The 23231-nt window shown below is 54.3% G+C and overlaps 3 protein-coding genes across 4 annotated transcripts; 1 reads left to right on the top strand and 2 right to left on the bottom strand.

Annotated features, from left to right (window-relative positions):
- The first annotated feature begins 1868 nt into the window (after positions 1-1868).
- Positions 1869-8936, top strand: NRGN (neurogranin (protein kinase C substrate, RC3)). Of its 2 annotated transcripts, none has more exons than XM_012660781.1 (4): positions 1869-2024; positions 7239-7465; positions 7711-7731; positions 8138-8936. In XM_012660781.1, the coding sequence occupies exons 1-2, from the start codon at positions 2010-2012 to the stop codon at positions 7458-7460; spliced, it is 237 nt and encodes a 78-aa protein (XP_012516235.1). In that variant the 5' UTR covers positions 1869-2009; the 3' UTR covers positions 7461-7465; positions 7711-7731; positions 8138-8936. The 2 variants fall into 2 exon arrangements, with proteins under 2 accessions (XP_012516235.1, XP_012516234.1); XM_012660780.1 differs by having other exon boundaries at positions 7714-7731.
- Positions 8937-9227: 291 nt separating this feature from the next.
- Positions 9228-13804, bottom strand: VSIG2 (V-set and immunoglobulin domain containing 2). Its single transcript, XM_012660782.1, has 7 exons — positions 13742-13804; positions 13118-13275; positions 12372-12579; positions 11411-11569; positions 10332-10451; positions 10065-10209; positions 9228-9419 (listed from the first exon to the last, which is right to left on the bottom strand). The coding sequence occupies exons 1-7, from the start codon at positions 13800-13802 to the stop codon at positions 9287-9289; spliced, it is 984 nt and encodes a 327-aa protein (XP_012516236.1). The 5' UTR covers positions 13803-13804; the 3' UTR covers positions 9228-9286.
- A 1046-nt stretch (positions 13805-14850) lies between these two features.
- On the bottom strand, positions 14851-23231 carry ESAM (endothelial cell adhesion molecule). Its single transcript, XM_012660783.1, has 7 exons — positions 23045-23231; positions 19302-19486; positions 18090-18294; positions 17737-17892; positions 16350-16472; positions 15926-16052; positions 14851-15679 (listed from the first exon to the last, which is right to left on the bottom strand). The coding sequence occupies exons 1-7, from the start codon at positions 23112-23114 to the stop codon at positions 15370-15372; spliced, it is 1176 nt and encodes a 391-aa protein (XP_012516237.1). The 5' UTR covers positions 23115-23231; the 3' UTR covers positions 14851-15369.

Raw genomic sequence — 23231 nt, forward strand, 5'->3', positions numbered from 1 at the left:
GAGGCAGCGCAGCCTGCAGAGGGATGTTGCCTAGCAACTTGGGAGACTTTACTGCAAACTCACCAAATCCCGAATTCCTCAGCTCTAATTTGGGAAGAGAAAAGCACAGAGTCTAGGCCTGGTATCCACTATGTCCCCCAAGTCTCCTCCTTTTCTCTCCCCTCTGGATTCTACAGTTGAAGTCCAGCAGGAGTTGGCACAACCTCAGGCCCCAGATGTGCCCATCATATATGCAAGAGCCCGAGTTGCCAGGACATCCGGCCATTCGGTGGAGGTGGGGAGCTGGAGGATGTGCCAGAGACAGCTTGGGGAACAGATTTTTAGTTACAAGGGTGGGTGGGTCCCAAACATGCTGGGAGAGACACCCCTACACCCCAAGCCCTGGAATCCCAGCCAGCATCCAGCTCAGCTCAGGCCTCAGCTGGCTCAGACTTCCCCATCCTGAGTGGACACTGGAATTTCCCTCCCACTCATTTTCCCTTTGGCCAGCACAGCCTGTGGGCCAAACGTTCAGGTGGGACGTTCATGTAACAGCCATGCCATGACTGGCCAGTGGCTGGGAATTCCTGGAAGTGCAGTCTCAGGGTCCCCTGTCCCACCCAGAGCCACAGGGTGTTTTCCTCTCCTTTGCTCTGAGAAGCAGCCATCCTTTCCATCCTCCTTCCTCTGGGACTTTAACTGAGAAAGACTCCTAGTTTTCTCAGAGAAGGCCCACCCTACCCACATAACATGCCACACTGCCAGCTCCATCACTCTGACAAGTCGGGGGAAGTTGGTGACCACAAAAGTGGCAGGCTGTCCCTCCCAGATGCTCCTGCCCTATCTCCCCTTATCAGCCTCTCACCAAGCACATATCCTTCCTCATCACAGACCCAAGGAGCCTATCACTTCTAATTCCCTATACTTGGGTTTAGGGCATTTTTCTTCTTCCCAGGAGCAAGGGTGAGGGTGGCCAGTTTTTGCCTTATTCTGAGGCAGAAGATCAAGATGTTAGGAAGACTGTGGTGTGAGGAGCAGTGGCCGGGAGGGGGTTTCTTCCAAATCTGTACACATATTATAAACACACACAAAGTGGGTTTTGTTGGTTCGGTGCAGGGCATACCGATAGATAATAGATGATGGATCCATAGATAGATAATAGAGATGTAATGCAGACAGCTTGAGCAGGGTGATTGCCTGTGTGTGTGTGTGTGCATGCCTGCCCATAACAGGGTGTCCGCATTTACCTGGAACTGCACAGGGTGTGCGTACAAGGTCTATGCAGTTATTTTTGCAGGTTGTGTCTGCAGTATCTGCATGTTGGAAGGACACGTTTTAGTGAGCCTGGCCGTGTCATATATGGACATGAGGGGCTTGTGAGCTTTTCTGTTCATGCGTGCCCATCACCAGGTTGTGTACCAACAGCTTTCTCCGTTCTATAGCGGGAGTGATGATGGGACTTTTTTTTTACCGCACGTCTTAAGGAGCTGTTCTTTGCGGACTGAGGGGGAGGGAAGTTAGAGGGAGCCATATTTGGGACTCTAGCTAGCTTGTGGAAATATGGAGAGGTGGGTGAGGGGCGCGTGGTTTTCTATTCATGGGCGGGAGAGGGTGCTGTGCCCAGATGTGAGTGTGTTTGTGCCAGGGATGTCGGGGGCCTCCGTCTGCCTACTCCAGCGTACATCTGCCTGGCAGTCTGCCACGCAGCAGGCAAATTGGGAGGATGGAGTGTGTAGGGGGAATGGATACAAGTGTGTAGGCGGAGGGGTTGGGGCTGGAGGCGAGAGAGGGCGTGGTCCTCCCTCCACTTCTCCCCGCCTACCCTGCCGAAGCCTTCTTCTGATTGGCTTCCCGGCCGCGGTGCTCAGGTTACATTCGAGAGCCGAGCCGAGCGCGGGAGACCGGACCCGAGAGGCGAGCTGCTGGTTCTGCACGGGTCGGCCGGCTGCCCACAGCCCCAGAGCCCCCTCCCAGCATCACACTGACCCCACCCCCGCCCTCCGCCCCAGGCAAGGACCCCCAACACCAGCATGGACTGCTGCACCGTAAGTTAGAGGGCCTGGGGGACGGGCACTCAGCAGGGTCTGGGGCAAGGGGCGCCCGAGAACCCCCTGGACGGCGAATAAGGAATGGAAGTGGGTGCGGAAGACCTAGGAGCAAAAAGGGGTGCCTGCTGAGACGTGGGTGGTGGGTGGTGGAAGGCGCCCGCCTGAGTTGGAAGCCCTAGGAAAAATGCTCCCCAACTTGCGGGGGCGTCTGAGAGCCGATCAGCCAGGCAGTCTAGGTTGGACTGGGAGCTCGGCAGGGCTCTGCAACAGGGATGCTGGAGGTTAGACGAGAAGAGGAACTTCCCCCACACACATACCCCAGTGAGATGCTGGAAACCGTCGCCTAGAGAAGCTGTGGCGACCCTTTTCACCTGACTCTCAGCCCCCACCCCATTCCCCATCCCACTGCCGCCGCCTCGGTGGGCGGACGGGCTGATCCTCACGACCCTTCAACAATCGCCTAAGCGCCCTGTTCAGCGCAGGCTGGGATAATCGGTTCATATTGGTTAGCTTAGTAATGATGACGAGCAGCAAAGAGCCTAGTGAATGTGGTTCTCGGGGGCAGAGGGGCGGTGGGTGGCCCGGCCCCCAACGCCGCCTCGCTCTGGAGGGGGCTGGGTGCAGTGACCGCGAGAGAGCCCTGCTGGCGAGGGAAGGAAGTGTCTGCGGTTTGTCAGCGCCCACACGGAAACCCGGATACTCCTAGTGCCTAAAGCCAAAGTGGGTTGCTGTTAAGGTGACTCGGTACGAAAGCGCCCGGCACAGGGCCTGCCTCCTGGCTCACTGGAAGAGGGCAGTGGTCATATGTATATAAAATTTATGTTTATGTATTTATTTATTTATTTTTAGCCCCTTCATATGGAGAAAGACTACTCCAAAGTCTTTGTATTCTCGTTCAGTCAACTCAGCTAATGATACAACAGGTCACTGACTTAGCCTGCTCTCCACCCTCCACCCCATGGCGTACAAAAACAAAAAGAAGTGGGGTTTGGAAGGAAAGGATAGCCCAGTTCTGTAAGAGTTGAGACTTCCCTATGTCTGGGTACCAAGAGGCAGAGAACACTTGGGGGCAAGTCGTGGCTATTGTAATTTTCACTCTTATTAGTATCAATAACTGTTGCCAGCTCGTGAATGTTTACCACGTACCTAGCACTTTATATTTAATCGCTGCAACAACCCTGTGAGGTGGTATTATTTCACAGATGTGCAGACTGAGGTTTAGAAAGATTAAATGATTTTCCTTCCCAAGGAGGCAGGATCCAAGCATAGCCCTGTCTGATTCGAATAGCTGTACTTTAACCTCTCCTCTGAATCTGTACTGTTTTTTCCTCGTTGTAAAAGTAATATGCTCATCATAGAAAATATAAAAACTAAAGAAAAGTATAAAAAAGAAACAAATCAATCATCTCCAATCCCACCCCTCCCCCTGGAGAACACCCTGATAACGTATCTCCTTCCAATCTTTTCCCTTTGCCTATTATGCTTCGGGAAGCAATTTTTGTTGTGAGACGGACTCCACTTTTCTGAGCTCCACTGAGGAAGAGCCCCTCACCCCCAGCAGTGTTTTATAAAGTAGAGAAAATAAATGCATGGTGGGCTCTGGGATATGTGTGGGGAAAGGGGAGAGGAGTGCGGGGGCAGTATTGCTGGGGAAGGGGAAGCAGGAGGCATGGCCAGTGAAAGGAGGTGAGTAAGCTAAGCTATCCAAGAAGCCAGGGGAGGAAGGTAGCTTGTCTCCTCTGGTGTCTGCAGAAGTAATTAGGGTAGGATGTGGAGTCCCCGCCTGCAGGCCCTGGTTTGCCCAGGACCGTGCTCTTGAGTGCCCAGGAAGCCATACTGAGGGATTGGTAGACATAGTTGATATCAATGTCCCCTAAAAAGGGAAGGCTGCCCTCTCAAAAGGTACAGAGGAAGCAGATACACAACTATCCCAGTGCACCCAGCACATAGGAGCTTTCCCAATTCATACCCTGTCCTAGGTCTGCAGAGACAAAGGGCTGAGCAAGAGAGACATTTTCAAACTGGGCAGGGGGCAGGAAGAATAAGAAGGGGTGGGTGATGAGGTGGAGGATTGGGAAGGGCAGGGCTGTGCTCAGTACTGAACGGTAGCTGGGACTCGTAAAGAGAGCAGTGTACCTGTGAGGGGCTGGAGGCAAGTCCTTCATCTTCCATTCTGGAGCCTTCTTCGCTGACCGCCTCACTTGGTGTTTGGGAAGAGCCTGGTCCTGCCTTATTCCCTTTCTCCCCTTGGTAAGGAGGCTCAGACAGAAATGAGGAAGAGGAAAATAGAGCTGCTTTTTCTTTTTTTTTTTTTTTTTTGAGATGGAGCTGTTGATTCACATGTTACAGTTGCTGATTTACATAGCCACATGTGTATGACTTTTCCTGTATTCACTTAATATGAAAAGGCAAGGAAACATATTTTTGATCCTACTCCTTTTATTTAGTCTAGTTGGCTTGGTCCAGCCGAATTCATAGAAATAATTACCAGCCCTAAGGCAGTGGTTAACAGCAGAGGCTACTGAATCCGATCAAGTTACTGTCAGTATTTGTCAGCCAAGTGACCTTAGGTAGGTTACCAAACATCTCCGAGGCTCTATCCTGACTTCTAAAATGGGGATTAAATGAGGTAATATGTGCAAAGTGCTTAGCACAGGGCCTCCTGACACATAACAAGCAGCAGCAGGGATAATCCTTAAAGCTATTAGAATTTGGGAATTGAAGGAGACTTTATTCATTTAGGCCAAGAGCTAGTTGTGGATGAAGAAAATGAGACTCTTAGAGGTGAAGTGACATGTCCAGCTGGGACTAGAGGCCATGGCTCCTGTTTTGTCAACCAGTGCTCTTTCCAGTTCCTCCACCACCACCTCCTCCCTTCCCCCGCCAGATGTCCCTGAGATGGAGCTCTCAGGCACACACCAGCAGTCTTGGCTTTGGAAGGCACCAGTCCAGGCATCATGACCAACGAGCCCCTTTCTGGATTCCTTTTACTCTCCTTCCAGTTTTGCCACTTAGCAGCTCCGTCCTGAGAATTCAGCTAGAGGGAGAGGGAGCTGATTCTGGAGAAGAGCAGAGTGTCGGGGTGGCTTTGCCTGTTGTTCCAGGTTTCCATTCTGGATCCATTGGGGGTGGGTGGTGACAGCAGATAGGGTCTTAGCACGGTTGGGGGAAGATACCCCTTCCCAGAAGGGCTCCTCCTTCCGCTCAACCTCCTGTGAGGCCATCAAGGACAGTTGGGTCGGGAATGGTTTTTTATGTTTGTTGCCCCTTTTTGAGAAGAAGTCTCACTGTTTCCTGAAAATATGCCAAGAAAGACTTGAGCTCTGAGAATCAAAGAACCCAAAGGAGTTGTTTCTGATTTTATGTGAGGAATAAGATGTCAGAGAGAGCTCTAGACCTGTGAAAGACAAGAATGTGTTTGTCAGGCCCCTCCACAACCACTCGCCTATTCCTAACTCCTTTTAAGTGTGTTTAAATCAATCGTGGGCTTCTTGAGCACAAAAGGAAGAACTCTGAAGCCCAGGAAATGAGGACAGCCTGGGGAAACATGGTGAGGAGGAGCCATTTGTAAACCTACGGGGTTGGGCTTCTGGAATTTAAACCTGTGCTCCTGGGGCAGAACCTGGCCAGGACAGTGATCACTGAAGCCTCACTCATTTCCTATCCACTTCTGTGAACTGGATGGGTGAGGGCAGGGAGGGGGAATGTGCAGAACTGAGTTATCGCATGTGAGACCTTGGTCATCTCATGTCCTAGAAGAAAGAGACAGTGAAAGCCGTGGAAGGCCTCAAGGAAAAAATGAGCACAAATCTCTAGAAGCCAGAGGGCCAGATCAAAGGAGAAATGACCTTCCAACTTCATAGTAATCATCCCCATCCCAACCCTCACTAATGCTGGGAGTAATGTTAAGCAACAAAGGGGCACAGGAGCTCAATCTCTCCCATCCAGGGCCTTGTCTCCACAATCAATACCATCAGTTCCCTAACCCTTTCTAGGAAAGAGGGCAGGCTGTCAGAGAACCAGAAACCTGTTTTGGGGCACAGGGGTGAGTTGGATTATTATTAGGTTGAACCATGTGAAATTATTATATGACCACTTTGGGCCTACGAAAATGACTATTTTGCATTAACTTATTATTATTTAAAACAATCATAATGGCTACCATTTATTGAGCAACTAGATTGTGTCAGAAACTTTATGCATATCATGCTGTTTGTTCTTCCCCACAACCCATAGAAGTGGATACTATTATCCTGATTTCTCAGATGAAGGAGCTGAGATAGGAACAGATTAGATAACTTGCCCAAGAACACGCAGTCATAGCAAATGGTAAAGCCTTGGTTCATTTTCTGGGCCTCATTTGCTTATCCTACAAAGTAGGGGTTAAAAATATATTCTGGACTCCGACATACAGAGGTTTGAATCTTCAGTCCACTCCAATCATTAGTTTTATTAAGGGTAAACGAGGATAACAATAAAAAGGTACGTCATAGCTTTATTTTTGAGGACTAAATAAAATAATGCCTAGAAAACACTATGTTATTGCACCTGGAACAAGGTAAGTGACTAAATGGTAGCTATCATCATAATTCCTTCCTTTGTCTTTTCCACACTATACTATCTCTTGTCTTCTGTGTTTGAGCTCATCCTGGGAAGCAATGGGAAACAACCTCTGGGCCTCCAGCCATAGGCAGGGGAGGCTGACCCACTGAGAACTCAGGGAGAGGGCTGTCCTACTGAGTCTTCTACACCCTCTCCCCAGGGAATCCTGGACTGGGAAGGGGACTTTCTGAGCTGGAGGCACCCTCTGAGAGCAGGGGTACTAGGGCCACTTCCAGGAGGGCCTGCTGCAGTTGTCCTTGCTCCTCCAAACCCACCCTCCAATCAGCTCTGCAGCTCCCCTAACTCGGCCGCCGGTGGTGGGCCTGGCTTTCTTGCATCCCATCCCACCGTGAGATTCTCTTTCCTGAGTTGGGCACGCGACTGTGTCCGCCTGGCCCTTAACCTTCCTCTTCGTCTGCCGCTGCCCCCACCCAACACACCTGCCCCAGAGTGCGGCCCTGCCTTATCCCTTCCCCACGCTCTGCTCCCCTCTCTGCACCTCCCACCCCCGCGTCGCCCTCCTCTGCATCCCCCAGGGCTCTGTTCCTGTCCCACCCCGCGGGATCTCGATCCAGTTACCCCACAAGAACCCCCCTGCCCCGCCCCCAGGAGAGCGCCTGCTCCAAGCCGGACGACGACATTCTGGACATCCCGCTGGACGATCCTGGTGCCAACGCGGCCGCTGCCAAAATCCAGGCGAGTTTCCGGGGCCACATGGCGCGGAAGAAGATAAAGAGCGGAGAGCGCGGCCGGAAGGGCCCGGGCCCTGGGGGACCTGGCGGAGCTGGGGGCGCCCGGGGAGGCGCGGGCGGCGGCCCCAGCGGAGACTAGGCCAGGTGAGGCGGGCAGGAGGCGGAGGGCTGGAGGCTGTCCTTTCCCAGCCCTCCTCCGAAGGAACAGGGGCAGACCATGGGGGGCGGGGGGCGGCGGGTGGAGAGGGGTGTGCAGGGAGCTAAAGGTGGGGGACCAGAAATCCGAGACGTGAGGTGGGTGGGCGGGAGGAGGCTGAGGGTGCTGCGTGTGCCGAGAGCTCACTGTTTCTCCCTTTTCACCCTCCCTTCTGCCCCGCCCTGGACCAAAGAAGAACTGAGCATTTTCGAAGGTAACGAATACGACCCCGAAGCGGCAGGGTGGGCGCCGTGAGTGGGAGAAAGGGACCAAATCCCCAACCCTTCCCTCTGCCCGTCCTCACCCCTCCCAGCCGGGGAAATGCACCCTGCGTTGCGGGTTTTCTGATACATCGAGACGCCTGAGTCTGCGACGGGGACACACCTGGACCGACACAGATACGCAGTCACCCCCATTTGGCTGCACAAGCCTGGCCGAGGGGCATACGCACGCCGCGGCGCACACACGTGCCTGCCGCGGGGCTCATTTCGGCACAGTGACTCGGGCGGGCGGTTCTGGGCTACTGGGGCCCCCTGGCACTCCCTGCCCAGAAAGGGAGAAGGGAAGGGGGAGGAAAAGTACCAGGAGAGGACAGGTTCTCAGACCTTCTCTCTCCTCAGTTCCCGAGGAGAGATGGATGCCGCGTCCCCTTCGCAGTGACGAGAGACTTCCCCGCCGTGTTTGTGATCCCCTCCTTCCCACCAACCTGCCAGCTTCAGGAGCCCCCCTGCGTCCCAGAGATTCCCTCTCCCAGGCGGGCTCCGTCGCGGAGTCCGTGCCCTTTTAGTTAGTCTCTAGTCTAGTATGGTTCCCATCTGCCCTTCCTCCCCCACCTGCCCTAAACCCTGTGCTCCCAAATCTTCCTTCTTTTGCTTCTCGCCCACCTCTCCCCGCACCCAGCATGCAGCTCTGCCTCCGCAGCCTCGGTGCGGGCGCTTCCCCGCGCGCACTGCGGAGGGCGCCCTAAGTGTCGCCCAAGTACACTCAAAAGAACAAGTCCTTTCGTTCTGTGCGCAGCTGAAAGGGGCGCCCTGCGTCTCTGTGCCGTTCCCGCCCCAGCCTCGGCCCTGGACTTTGGACCTGGGGCAAGGAGAGAGGGGAAGAGGGTTTTCATGGCGTCAGACGCCCCTTTCTCTGATCGGAAGGGAAGTCCCTACCCCACGCCTGCCTGTGATGTCCCCTTCCCTCTCCCTAGCGCACTCTTGAGAGCAGCCTCTCCAGCTCTCTTGTTTATGCAAACGCCGAGCGCCTGGAAGGCTCGGTAGGAGGAGTCTTCCGCGGCCCCGCCCCTGCCCCTGCCCCTGCTGGTCCCGTCCCCCGCAGGGCTCCTGGGGCTGTGGCCGGAAGGTTTTTAATCTCCGTGTGTGCATGTGACCGTGCTGGGTTGGAATGTGAACAATAAAGAGGAATGTCCAAGTGTCCAGAGGGTGCCGGCGGGGGGGTGGGAGGGGAGGAGAGAGTTTGGGTGCACAAGGCCACCGCTCGGAGCTTGACAAGTTTCATTTGACCAAATCAAAGCGGGGGAGAACGGGGGGAGGGCAGAGGTGGAGAGGTACCTAGGTTGAAACCTACTCCTTTGACCCGGCCAAACTTCCTGCCTAAGGCGTCGTCTCCCGCACTTCAAGCTCATTCCTTCCTTCCCCTACTGGTAATACTCTTTGAGCCGCCTAGAGAATTCGCCATACTAGCAGGAAGGAGAGGGAGTCCATATGGTACCCAAAGACTTTAATTATTGACATCCCCTTCACCACCCTCAGGTTCAGGAGAACTCAGACAACCATAGGGAGCTTGGACTTGGTGGTCGTCACAGTGCTGGCAGACGGGGGCCTCTCCAGGAGCCCAATGCTAGAATCAGCCCTCACAGAAGTTTGCTCAGAAATCCCGGGGGCAGTGGCATCCTCCCTGATGGATATAGGGAAATTCTTAGTGAACGTTAGAAGCATCCTCCGGAAGGCGGCCATCCTCTAACCTGGGGACTTTTAAATTTTTACTGTGCATGAGAATCATCTGTGGATCTTTGGTTACAATGAAGATCAGCCCCCACCTCCAAGCACCCACACACCCCTCTAGGAGGGATAGGAAAGGGCCTCAATCTGAATGTTGAGCAAGTTCTGGACCCGGACTAGCAGCTACAGTGGATGGCAGAGGCGGTTCCCCCCTCCTTTTCTGATTGCGTCACACAGAACTAAACTCAGCTGAAGGCTCAGGACAAAGCAGCCACCTCTCACTACTTCCAGGTGGTTAGTATATATGAAAATGCCTTCGAATCAGAAAAGTAAACTTTTTTTAAGTACGAAGAGGGTCAGGGAATTCCTGCAAACTGAGCTGTCCCTGCACCAGCTTGTGAACCAACCCCTCCACCCTGTACACCTTGCTCACATACACAAATACATAGGTTATACTGCTGTCACCACCAAATCTCAGGCCTGAGCAGCACCCTCTAGCCCTAAACGCATTTTACAGTGTCAGAGTTTGAGGGCTGTAGGCCCCCACTTAACCCAAGCCCTTTCCTCCCTCTCTGCACCACCCCCCAGCCCTCCTGCTCACCGAAGGTCACTACCCCCATAGGTCTCTTTGGGCTTCTTCTTCCTATCTTTCTGGAACCTGATCAGGCAGAAGGCAGCAACTGACAGCAACAGCACACCCAGGAGCACCCCAATCAGAGCCCCAGCCACTCGGCCTTTGGAGGGATCTAAAGAGACACAGGACCCTCAGAGTCGCAGACCTTCCTTGGCCCATCCTCAGACAGCTTCATGCAGCCTCCCCATCCCCAACCCAAGCCTGCCAGTCTGGCGTCTGCCCAGCATCCCCTACCAGTCACAGAGAGGGTCAGCTCACAGGAGGCACTGCCCATCTGGTTGGTGGCCACACAGCGGTAGGTGCCCGAAGAGGTCAGGGAGAGATTCGTGAGAATGAGCTGGCCAGACACCTCATCTAGAGGATGAAGAGGAAGTGTTCCACCACTCATTCAACTCACAGTGAGCACCTACTATGAGGAAAGCACATTTCACTTCATCCTTACAACAATTCTGTCAGAAAGGGACTAACCTCATTTTATTGGTGGGGAAACTGGTTCAGAGAAAGGAATTAATTTGTCCGAAGTGACCAGAGAGGAATTCCGAAGCCACAGTAACTTTTGTGCTCTTTCTACTCTACACAGCTGCCTTCTGAGGGGACTTTCTACACATAGAGGGCTTAGAAACCGGCAGTGGAATTGGGGTGGGCTGCTTACTGGCTGATGTCGGGCTTCTGGTTGGGGGTAAAAGTTTTGATTGCTAGAAACTGCATACTCTGGGGTGGCTCTAAGCTGACCCAAATGCTTTTCTCAGCTGCTTGCCTTTGCTAGAGAAGACACAGCACACACCAGGAGGTTGGGGGTGAGGGGGTGTGTCTGGATTGATAAAGGAGTTTGCTAGGACTGGGCGGAGACAGGGCAGCTGGAGCCAGCAAGAGAAAGCTGAGAAGCTAAGGCTCTTAGGTATGTGGTTCCTCCAAAGAAATTGGCTGAAAGATTCAAGCCAGTCCAGACTACTCTGCCTCAGTTTCCTCTTTTAGAAGTTTGGAAGTCATTCATGAGCCTTAAGAAATCTAAAAGGAGTCTCCCCAAAGCAGACAAGTGGGAATTATCAGAATGCTCCCTGCCCTCCACTCTCTCTTCCAGGATATCAGGGTATATTTAGCTTGAGAAATGCTTCTAGGATCAACCAGCCACAGACTGTGCAGGAAGGCAGACAGGAGGGAACAATACAGAAAGCCAAGGAAGAGTCAGGGAAAGGTCCAGTGGTGTGCCTCATACTCCTAGTCATGGAACTAGTAACGTGGGGTGTCTAGGGCTTAGAGACCAGACTTGCCCAGATCCCCAGTTCCCTCTTCCTGATGCCCTGCGCCCTTACCTTGAACCATGCTGCCAGGAGAAGGTGTAGGAGAGGATCCAAGGTGCACCCAGTTGTAGACTGGCTTGGGAGCTCCCTCAGAGGAGTGGCATCTCAGGGCAGCAGAGCCACCCACAGAGGTTTGCCCACTCTGACTGCATAAGAGGTTACTGGGAGGCACTGCAAAAATGACAGAAAGTACCTCAGCAATCTTCCAACCCCACCCCCATTAAGCAATAGACTTCCTGCTTCAATACCCCTACCAAATAGTGTCCACACACCACTGCATCCTGAGGAAGGGATTTCCACTATTGGGAATTCTGATTGTTAGAAAATTCTTCCTCATGGTGAGCCAAAATCTGTGTTAATGTAATATCCACCCATTGCATCCAGTTCCTGCCCTCTGGGCCTGAAAGGAGAAATGAAAATTTCTCCTCTGCATGACAGTCCCTCAGCTGTTTGAATACAGCAGACATACACCACATCCTAGGTCTTGTCTTTTCCATCGAAATGTTCCCAGCCCCTTTAATAGTTTCTCCTAGTTGCTCATCTCTGACCAGGCTCTAGTTTGGGGTAAGATGGAAGCTCTGAACGCGAAGTTGGTGCTCAGTGACAGGGGCCCTTGTTCCTTTAATGGTCACTTCCCTTTTCTGCCATTGACCTTGGAAATAGAATCTAGCTACCCATGGGAGATTCCCTCATGGTGGAGCTGGTGGGGGCATGACTCAGATCCCCACATATGGGAAAAGCTTTCTCTCTCACACCCTTTGTTACTAGGCCCTGAGGGAGGAGATTCTGTCTGTGGAGGGTGGAGTCTGAGTATGACCATCTAGATTAGAAGACTTGGGAAGGGGATATCTTCCCCTGGGGTCCCCAGTGCAGTTGCGTGCTCCGGCTGAAAATGAGGACATGGGGAGATTTAGCAGGGCCAGTGCGAACTTTCAGGTATGCAGGTGCCTGACGGGTCCCCAGCCTGCCTTACCCAGCACAGTAAAGTTGATTAGCCCCAACCCATTGGTGTAGAAATCTGGTGGGTTATTAACATGGCAGAGGTAGGTTCCAGTATCTGAGGGGTGGACATCAGTCAGTTTCAGGGTGGCCACCCCTCCTGTGGGTGGGTTGTGAAGCAGGCTGGCCCGCTTTGCCTTAGAACCAGTTGGATACAGATGGCCATTGGTGAAGTACAGGATCTAGAGAGAGGTAGAAAACACACATATGTGCCTTTTTCTGCTTGGCGTCAACTCTACAATCCTTCCTCATAAAAGTGGGAATAAGAGGCTCCTCACTTACATCAGCCGGGGAGGCTGATACTCTGTAGCTAGAACCACAAAGGTCTATCTGTCCCCAAACACCAGCCCCTTCCAGGTGCTAGATGAACTAGATTCATTGCTTTCAGTTAAGCATGGCTTTCTCTACTGGGGATAGGGGGGATTCATGCAAATAGTCCTATAAGAGGCAACATATTATCCTAATAATAACTACAACGCCTTAGTGTTGATGAGTTTATTAACTGAAACTAGGACTGCACTAACAGGCGAGTTGGATATAGGAGCTATGGGAGAGGAAGGGATGATACAGGATCAAGCACACTGCAGCCCTGAGAATACCTAGGAAAAGCCCACTTACCTCTTCATTCAAGCATACTGATGCCCAGACGCCCCCTCCCGACCCCACTGGGCTCCTGCCTCTCCCTGCCAACCCCACTCGGCACAGTTGCTCTCAGCTCACGGGATGGGATGAAGAGATGGGCTTCCCAGGCTGCACAAAGCTCCACTCCAGGGCGAAGTTGTCTCCCACCGACGTGCTGTAGCTGCAGGCCAGCTCGGCAGTCTTGCCCACCGGCGTGCTCAGCGGCTCGGAGGGTACAGTCACCTCCACGGCTAGCCCTGGGGCTGGAGACCCAAATCCCGGTGATCTGAAGGGTCCGGGCCACACCAAGGGATCACACTAGAAGCCGGGGGCTCCCTCCCCAGAGCGCAACCCCTCCCCTCAACCCAGTCCCTCCAGTCCTGAAACCTGAAGTTTCGGTAGGGAGAGGCCCACGGCCTGGCCGGGTTTTTGTGGGTAAAAGGGCCGAGACTGGGCCAGGTATGAGGGTGTGTGCAGCAGAGAAAGGAAAACAATGGTCCTGCGGTGGTTAAACCCTCTGGCACCGAGAGGCCGAACTGGCCTGCCGGCTTGCCTGCCTCTCCCCTCCGCCCTCCGGGCCTCCACGATGGCTCCTTGCGCCCCCCTCCCACCCCCAGCTGACGCCCCAGCCCCTGAGCCCGCCGGGCCTGAGCAGACCCCAGGAGGAGCCGGGGAAGCCAGGCCTCGGCCACCCAGCTCTTCCCGCGGTCCCGCCCTCCTCACCACTTAGGCGCAGGAATCCCAGCAGGGCCCCGCAGAGAAAAGGCCCGGGGAGCTTGGCCATGGCGGGTCCTACCCGGGTGTCTGGGAGGGAAGGGAGCGCCCCAAGGGCAGCCGCCTCAGTCCTGGGCAGGAGCGAGACTGACTATCTCAGAGCAAACAAGGGGAGAGGCCGGCACCCACAGGTAAAAAACACGCTCCTCCCTCCTCAAGGCCCAATTCTGGAATCACTTTAGCCCTGCTCCCTGCTGCCGTCCTCTTCCCACCAACCTCTGAAGCTGTCAGGCCTGGGAAAAGGCCTGGCCTCGGGGTGGGCACCCTGAGGGGAAGGGCTCAGAACGAGACCTCTGGAGGGAAAGAGCGACTTTGGAGGAAGAGGGAGGCATTTCGATCCCCCCAGAGCTGGCAAATGACATCCCCACCCCAGAGCCTGACACAGTGAGCATGGGCCCTGACCATAGACCATTTCTGGCTCCTTTAGAGGTTCTTGTTTCTTCCAAACCCCTCTTCTCACCACTTGCTGAGGTAGGAGTCTCCACGGAAACTATAGCAGCCTCCCCATTTGCAGAGCCACTCCATTTTATGGGCAGAGAAACTGACACCTAGAGGAGCCCCAGCCTTGGCAGGAAAGTGCATCGCAGAATTCAGACATGGACCTGCACCACATCCTATGGCCAGCTCTCCCTCAGCAACAAGGGGGATCACTTCCGGATGGGCGAGCACGTGTGTCTGTTAAGGATTAGTGGTTTGGGAGAGGGGAGCACAAGTCAGCTTCATCTCCCCTGTCCCAGAAGAGGAAGCAGGAGACCCAAGCCTGGAGCACAGAAAGAAAGCGCACCAATCCCATCCCATTGCTGATCAGAGCAGGTTAGGGTCTCCTCGCCTCACGCTCTTTGTGACTCCTCCTCTCCACAGGACAGCAAATGACTCTTCTAGAGCTATAGAAGGGCTCTAGAAAACTCTAGAAGAGCTATCTGGAGCTAGTAAGCTCCGAGGCTGTGTGGAGAAGCACTCCTGGGTATACAGCCTGGGTAGGGATCTACTTTGCATCATCCTGAAGCTCAACTTCTGGGAATTCTGAGTTTGAAAAAGTGATTTGATTCTTATTCCATACAAACACAATGTATCTTTATTGAAACTGGCAAAATAAAAACAAAAAACATACATTTCAAGTTAGTTTAAAAGATATCTTCCCCATCCCCTGCCCCAACAAAACCCAACCAAGCCAGCAGGACAGGTTATATCAATGCAGGGAGCCTGAGTGGGAACAAAGCACAGTGTTAGATAGGGGTGGGGTACAGATCAAGGAGGCTTGGGGGACTCAGTGACTAGCAGTCTCTGCCAGGGCCCTTGGTGGGCAGCCAATCTCAGCGGCATTCAGCTGGCTTCACAGGGAGAAGTAGGGAAGGGTAGAGGCTCCTCCCAATCCCAGGTCCACTTCCTCTTCTCCTTCTACCTCCTGGACATTTGTGTCTTATTGAGACTCAGTTTTCTCATAGTAAAGAGAGGTGAGGGCAGGGACCGAAGGTCCGGAGCATGGCTACCCTCCCAAGACTTAGGCCTCTGTGCTAGGGGTGACCCCTGTGCGAAAGAGAGACACCAGACGGTTCAGCCAACGAGTGGATGGGCCATCACACCAGAGACCCAGCCTGACTCTGGGCAGGCACCATCACGGGCACAGCACCCATGCGGCTCAGGGCAGAGGAAGAAACCCCAGCAGGGCTGGGGGCTGTTGGCTTAGGGTGGGCCCCATCTGTTCTGGGCAGTCTTGATGAGGGCAGGGCCTGACTGGAGATACTGGGTGTGGGGGTCAGTGCACCAGGCCTGGAAGAGGGAGGCCGGAGGGCTCCTGCTGAGGTGACAGAAGAAAGGGTCCCATTCTTGGAGATTGTGTCTGAGCCCTTGGGCCAGGGCAGGGTCCGAGGAGCAATGGCATCCTCCCTAGTAATCAAAGAAGTAATAAGACGTCAGAAGTGGGAGGGGGAAGGAGGGGAGAGTTCAAGTGCTTTGTTCTATTCCCCATCTCCCCCCATATTTCAACCTTCCTCCCCCTCTCCCTTAAAATCTGCCCATAGGGGTGTTTCAGCTACTGCTCACCTTTCCGATAGATGAGAGCTGCCTGAAATCCCAGGCTCTGTGAAGGGAGCTAAGAGAGCCCAAAACACAGCAGAGACCAGGGACACTTACTTGATATCATTGGCTGGCTCCTCCAGGCTCTTGCCCCAGCGTTGGTACAAGAGGACCAGCCCAGCCAGCAGCCCCAATCCAATCAGGATGCCCACAACAGCTCCAGCTACCACCGCAGCCCTAGGCCCTAGAAAATGCTTGGTGTTAGAGGGGGACACCCAGCTGTTTCCTACCCCTCTCCAATCCCACTACCCTCACCGCCACCATACATATTCTGTCTTTTTCCATGTTAAGAAGAGGGGATGGCTGTCAAGCAGAAAATGGCCAGTCACCGACCTACCAAACATTTGTACAAATATTTGACCAGAGCAAGCTCCCTGTCCTGTTACAAGGAGAGGCCTCAGCAGACAGGCTTCCTCCCCTCTTGCGACCACACCTCACCACCACTGACCATTCTCCTTAACCACACTTACCCCTCACTGACCTGTGCTCACTTCCAGGGTCACATTGCACCGGGCGCTGCCCACCATATTGTGGGCCTTGCAGATATAGACTCCAGACATGGAAGTGGAAAGGTTGGTGAGCCTTAAAGACCCATGGGTGGCATCTGTGGACACAATTTAGCCATCAGTCCAGGGAATCTCTTTCCCATTAAAAACAAAAACAAAAAACCCTTCCCCTCCTCTCCTTTCTCTAGAATGTCCCCTCTGACTCTCTGGGAGTCACAGATTGTCTATTCCCTGATGGAGGAGAAGGTGCGACAGCCAGCATGCTGGGCTCAGCTCAGTACCCCTCTCCATTTGCACTCCCAAGTGCCCCCAACTGATCTCTGAAAAAGGAGGCTAAAGGGGAAGTGACATACAGAAAAACCAAAGTACTCTTTTTGCTTCTTATATTCATCGCACTGAAAGGCAGTAAGAGAGAGAAAAAACCTTAGTCTAGGAACTAGAAAACCTAGTTCCAGAATAGGCTCTGTGACTTTAAGCAAGTTATTTCATATCCCTAGGTCTCCATTTCTTCATCTGTATAATGGGGACAATACAATTTACCTGACGGTGTCGAAAGGTTACACGGACTAATCACTGTAACAGTTAACATTTATTGTCTACCTACTCCACATCAAAGACTGCTCTAAGTATTTTATCTGTACTAACTTACCAAAATTTCACAATGAACCTATGAGGAAATAAGTACTATTTAAAAAAAGAAAATTGCTTCTTTGAAAGCAAGAAGCTAGAAGAAATGAAAAGTAGAAAAAGAGCAAAATGAAAATCCATATTCCTACCACCTAGATCCAACAGTTGCTGACATTTTGCCATATTTATTTGATTTCTCTCTCTTACTGAGACATTTTAAAGTAAATACTTAAGCATAAATCTCCAAAAAATAAATATGTTGTCCCACATAACCGCAATACCATTGCCACGCCTAAGAAATTAATGATAATTATCTAAAATCATCTAATACTCCATATTAAAAATGTTTCAATTGTCCCTAAAAATTTTGTTTAACTGGCGTGTTCAAACCACACTGGTGTGTTCAAACAGGTGTGTGTAAAAAATCCCTATTTCACAAATGCAGGGATGGAGGGACAGGATCCCAACGCCAGGGAACGGAAGAGCTGGAATTTGAACAGAGACACTAGCTCCAGAGCCTCTTTACTCACAGCATACAGCAAGGGAACGCACCCAGCACCACGCCTGCCCCGGGGCCATCTTTCTCCATCCTCCTCTCCACATCCTCCTCCACCCCGCCACCCCAGTACTTTCCAGCATTGCCTCCCCTTTTCACCCCAGTTTCTGCGGCACCTCAGTACCTCTTATCTTTCCCCTTCCCAGCCACAGTCCGGCTGTTTCCAGAAGTGCTCTCACCTAAAACTGGCGCAAAGAAAACCTGGGGGGATGGGGGCGGCCGCTCCCACTGGTATTGGGCAGCAGGTTTACTCCTTGGAGACTGGCAGCTCAGGGTCACATTGGTCCCCACACGGGGCACGCCCAGGAGACGGCAAGATGGAGGAGCTGGAGGAACTGGGCAAGGGGAGACAGATGAAAACCCACACCTAAGGGACCCACAGATCCTCCTCCTCCCAGTCCCCCATACCCTGTGTCACTCCGTTTGCCCCTCCCCCAACCCTTACACTCAGCCATTTGGGAGAGACACCTGCCACACCTCCCAGTGGGGTTGGAGGTGGGGAGGGACCCAGAAGTGTGTGCTTCTCACTCACCCAGCACATTGAGTTCTAAAGTTTTGACGCCGGAGTCCCTAACCGTGTTTTGGCTGTCCAGCACATTCACGGAACAGCTGTAGGAGCCAGAGTCTGTCTCCTGAAGGCCCTGCAGGTGCAGGGACACGTTCCAGGAGGGCTTCGGGTAAAGCAGGGATACTCTCGGACTGTTTGACGTCGTGTTCCCGTTGAAGCGGGACAACACCTGGTGTGGGCATAACACCTCCCCGTTATTATCACACGTGTGTACTGTGCCCACACGCTCAGCCTGTCGCCCTCCCCCAAACTGACATTCTTCAAATACCTCTCATCTACACCCATCCTTCTAACCTGTACCAGCCCCCACCCAGCCCTGTCTTCCTAGCCACTCTCTCCCTGCCCCTGGGTCCTCTTCGCCAGAACAGTTCAGTTCTAAATCCCCTATGCATTATTTCTTCCTCTCTCACTTGGGGTGTTTAGAAAGGTGTCGTAATGGGTGAAGGAGGGATAATGTAAACAGGCAGTATGGATGAAAAAAACTTAGATCGCAGGGGTAGATCCAGGTTTTGTAGGGCCTGAAACTTATACAACGGGGTTGGGGGGAGCATCTTCAGGAAAAAGAAGATAAAAATATCTTTAAAAAAAAAAATCAAATGACCTGCTTGAACATATTTTCCAGGACCTTGGAAGGAGCCCATGCAAGTGAGGGGCTCTGAAAATTGTTCCCTTTGCTTCTTTGCAAATCCTCCTCTGAGTAGGTATGGTGAGGAGGACAGGTGGCAGATTGTGGGAGGTGGCTGTCCCTTGCCTCTCCAGGTGGGATAAGGGGGCAGGGGGCAGATGACAATCATTTGGGAAGAGAAATGGCCTGTGACATGACAGTGTCCAAAGCGGAGAATGTGAAAACAGAAACATGCTCAACTTTTAAAAGTTGTGTTACTTGCGACACGCCAGTCCCCTTTCCTTAACTCCCACCGCCCCGCCCCCATAACTAAGCAAAATGCCTTTCGGCTTTTACAGTGTTTTGTGTGCTGGATTTCTAGGGAAAGTTGGGCGAAAGAAAATTCTTTTTGGGAAGGCTCCAATATCAGAACAAAAACTGAACCGGTGAGGACATTTGCTTATCCCGGAAACTCCCTCCTGGGCCCCCATTCCCTGGCCACCCCTCCCGCCCTTCCCTAAGCCTACCGCTGGGCAAAATTTGCCACAGGCCGAGATGCTTTCCCTTCTCACCTGGATCTGTTCCTTCCCTTCCTGTTTGAAGAGCCAGATCAGGAACACCTTCGACCCCTGGATCGAAGACACCTCCCCTTGCAGGGTGTACCACACCGGGAGCACCACTTCTGCTCCCTCTACCGCCTGCAACCTGGAGAGGCCGGCCGGCACGTGCAGCTCCAGCTGGGCCCGCGAGGGGGACGCTGGAGACAAGAGCGAGGAGGCGTGAGCGCGGAGGGCTGGCTCCCGGCTCGGCTCTGTTCGCTGACCCTGTCCGACGCGGCTGGAGGAGAGGGTCGCGAAAAAGTCGCGCGAACGGGAAAGAACCTCGTGCTGTCCCGCCGCCGGAGGCCTTGAGCAGTGCCCAGGGCCCGCTGACCCAGTGTCCTGCTTTCAATTTCATTAGAGCTTATTCTCTCCACTCCCAGCCCCTGGGTTTGTAGCGCGGATAGGCCATATTTATATGCATTTATTCGTATCCAGAGGTGCAGATTTCTGAGCACCAAGAAGAGGGGGCAGATTTCCAGCCAGGACGGGAAGCTATCAGGAGGAAGGACAGATCTACTTTTCTACACGCCACGTAGCCCACTCGCTCCCCCAGTTTCTCCGGGCGAGAACCAAGGAAGAGTAGCGACGCTGGTCGGGACAACCAGGGTTCCTCGCTCCGGAGTTCTCAACCCGACGGGCGGAGGGGATTGGGAAGCTGCCGAGTTACCGATTAACCCCGCGGCTCCTTCTGAACTCCCCAGAGCAGGAGAGAGCGGAGCGGCCCGGCGCCCAAGCCCGGCCCAGTGGCTGCGGTGGTCCCCGGCCTCCCGCTCAGTCCCAGTGCGCTGGGCTTCCCTGGGAAAGCGGACCCACAAAGCACACCAGAACCCTTTTGAGGTCCGGGCGATCTGGGCGGATCCTCTCGGGTCGCAGGGAATAAAAGGGAGGCGAACTACAATCTCCGGACAAGCACAAAGCTTCCCCTGCGCGTGTCGGGCGTGCAGGAAGGAGGTGGACTGGGGTGCTGGTTTCAAGGAGGGGCCTATCGTTTGCACCGTGGCGTCCAGGCAGGCTCACGTTTTGCCTTTCGGAGAGGCAAAGGAGCGGCTGAGTGCTAAGCCCTTTGTAGAATAACGTTGGGCTTGTACCCGGCCAGGCCTGAGGACGCTGGCCGCCCTACTCCCGGCCCTGCTCTTTTCGGGCCTCGGCATTCTGCACCCGAGTACACAAGACGCCACCTCCGCGTGGCGATCAGGCGGCCAACCCGCGGGCAGAGGCCGCGGACAGGCCCAGCTCTCGGCCTTCGCCTTCGCGGCACCGGGCTTGCAGGCCTCTCAGGGCCCGGAGCCGATCCGGCCAGGATGCGCGCCACCCCCACCGCTTCCCCGCGGCGTGTCTTTACAGACCCCCCACCCCTATTCCTTGACCTTCGTAGCACCTCCTTCCCATTTCCTGGCGGGTTCCCGCGGGCTGGGCAGGAAACTTGTACCCGGTGATAAGGCAGAACACAATGAAGGGGGGGTCGCTAGACCGGAGGCTCTGCGGGCAAAAACAACTCCAGCCTCAAGGAGCTTGACGCCCCCTGGGGACCCGGTCCGTGGGCCATTGGGCCGAGGCGGGGCAGGCCGGGAGCCTGCGGACGGTGCGGGCGCTCTCCTAGCCTTTCTGCAGCGCACACCGAGCGCCCAGAAACGGTTCCTGCCCGGAAACTGCCTGCGTCCCGGGAGGGGCGCCAGTTTCCTTCGCACAGACTGTCCCAGCGACCTCCCGCATTTATAATTGCACGTTGCAAAAGGTAGAGGGGAGTTACAATAGATAGTAATGGACACACTAGGGTCTGGGCGAATGCTCCCTGTCCTAGCCCGCAGTCAGAAACTAGGAGCAGAAAGGGCCCTCTGCCCTGGGTGCCTGCTGGTGCGGAAGCCCCCCAGCTGGTCGGCCCTTTTCGCTCCCAGGGTCCACGGTGCCTCTGGAAGAGAAAGGATTTTGGTTGGATCTGAGTGAAGGTCACAGGGGCAGCTCAAGAAGGGACTCTTCCAGCTCACGGCACTCGGAGACCAGAGTGAGGGAGCAGGCAAGGGCCGAAGGAGAGCGAAATGGGCCCGCTCCCCAGGGCTACTATTTTTAGTCTCCCTCTTTCTCTGAGAAACTCCCCCCGCGGGCTTCTCACGCCCCAGGGGCAGCAGCGCTGAGCCGCGGAGGAGCGCGCAGAGCAGGAGGCCTCGCCGAGGGCCCAGAGGAGCGGAGCCCGGTGCCTGCCCGATGCGCCGCGGTCCTGAGTGTCATTTAACCCTCAAGTGGCCGGCAGGAGCTGGGAAATCCCCTGGCGCCCGGTAGAGCCTTTGAGTCCGGGCGCCTTCGGTGTGGCAAACTGAGGCTCAGAACTGGGATAGAAAAAGGGGGCGCTGCAGATGAGCTGCAGGTTATGTCCAGGATGCCTGGGAAGCAAACTTGGATTTTCCTGCCTTGCTTCAGACTCCCCCTCCCACAGAAGGAAGAGAGGAGCTGAGGCTGAAGTTGGGAGAGCCAGGCTGAGAAGTTGAGGGATCCTGGGTCAGGTCCACCAAGCCTAGAGAAGCAGGAAGCCGCTCGATGTGGCTGGGGGGGGTGGATGGTGTGCTGCTCTTGAGACCCACTTTGTCTGGGGACTCTAATACTTCATGCCCCAACACCCTTGGGATACAGACCAGGCTAAAGGGGCACGGGCAGGACCTAGCATCTCCGTCTCAGTCCCCGTCGCTGTAACTGAGTTTCACTCTACATCTTTCCAGGCCTTACTTGCCTGGCATCCTCTAACCTGAGGGAAATGAGCTAAAGCGGATATCCCAAACCCACCCATTCACCCCCACTCCAGATCCTTGAAGGAGGATGGCAAGAAAACCTAGGAGGCAGCAAGTGAAACAGCTTATACGGGCCTAGTTCCTGCTGGGTCCTTTTCTCCCCAGATGGAACACTGAGCACCCCCAGCTCCAGCTGAAGCCAGGGCCCCTGGTGGCCTTCAACACTCCCAGGCACTTGCTCCAAGTCGGTTCCCTTCCTCTCTGACCCTTTGCCACCCTCCTCCCTATTTCCCTTGTCCCTTTGGCTCTGGGAACCAATGGGGTAGTGGACCTGGGGGGGGGTGGTGTCACAGTTATCCTCAGGGCATTTGAACCCCTCCCCATTTCCTGTGTCCCAAATGACCTCACGGTCACCCTTTTGGGACACCTCCCTTGATTTCCAGGGCAGGAAGCAGGAAGAGGGGGCAAGAGGGAGGATCTGGGCTGGGAAACTGACACGAAGTGCCTTTGTCAAACCTGAAGACCAGGGGATTCCCTTGGGGATTCATCAGCTTGTGTGGGGGGTGGGGGGGGGACGAGGGGGGTCTGGGGTTAAGTCCTTAAGCTCTTTAGCCGGTGTCTCATCTAGCGGCTCAGCTCATCTGGCTCTGCCGAGTGGGGGGTGGGGAGTGGGAGGTGAGGCATGGCTCCGATAACTTACCCCAGAGGTATCCAGGTCTTTCAGGCGATGCCCTTACCCGCCTCCCACGCACGCCACTATTCACACACAAACACTGCACCCAAACTGGGAGCTGTCCCCGCCAAAGCAGGGAGAAAAGTCAGCACTGGCCAGTGATGCCCTGGGGTGGGGTTGTGGGGTAAGGGAGGAGGGCAAGAGTCTGAGGGAGGAGTCTTGTGGGACCCAATTTCTCATCAGTGCCCAAAGTCCTCCCTCAGGGCCTGATTCACCCCATCCCACACCCCAACCCCCTCCTGGTCCTGGGTTTTACTCACCGAGGGTACTCAGCCCCAGGAACAAAAGCCGCAGCAAGTTGGTCGCCGGGGGCCTGGGCAGGGAAATCATGGCCCTCCCTGGCCCCGACGGAGTCTGGGGTACCAACTCAGGGACACACCGGACCGACAGGTGCCAAAGCTGCGCGACGGGCCGTAGCGGGTGCGGGAGTCAAGCCACTAACACCAA

Source organism: Propithecus coquereli, unplaced genomic scaffold, assembly GCF_000956105.1.
Source record: "Propithecus coquereli isolate 6110/MARCELLA unplaced genomic scaffold, Pcoq_1.0 Scaffold678, whole genome shotgun sequence".
NCBI classification, from domain to species: Eukaryota; Metazoa; Chordata; class Mammalia; order Primates; family Indriidae; genus Propithecus; species Propithecus coquereli.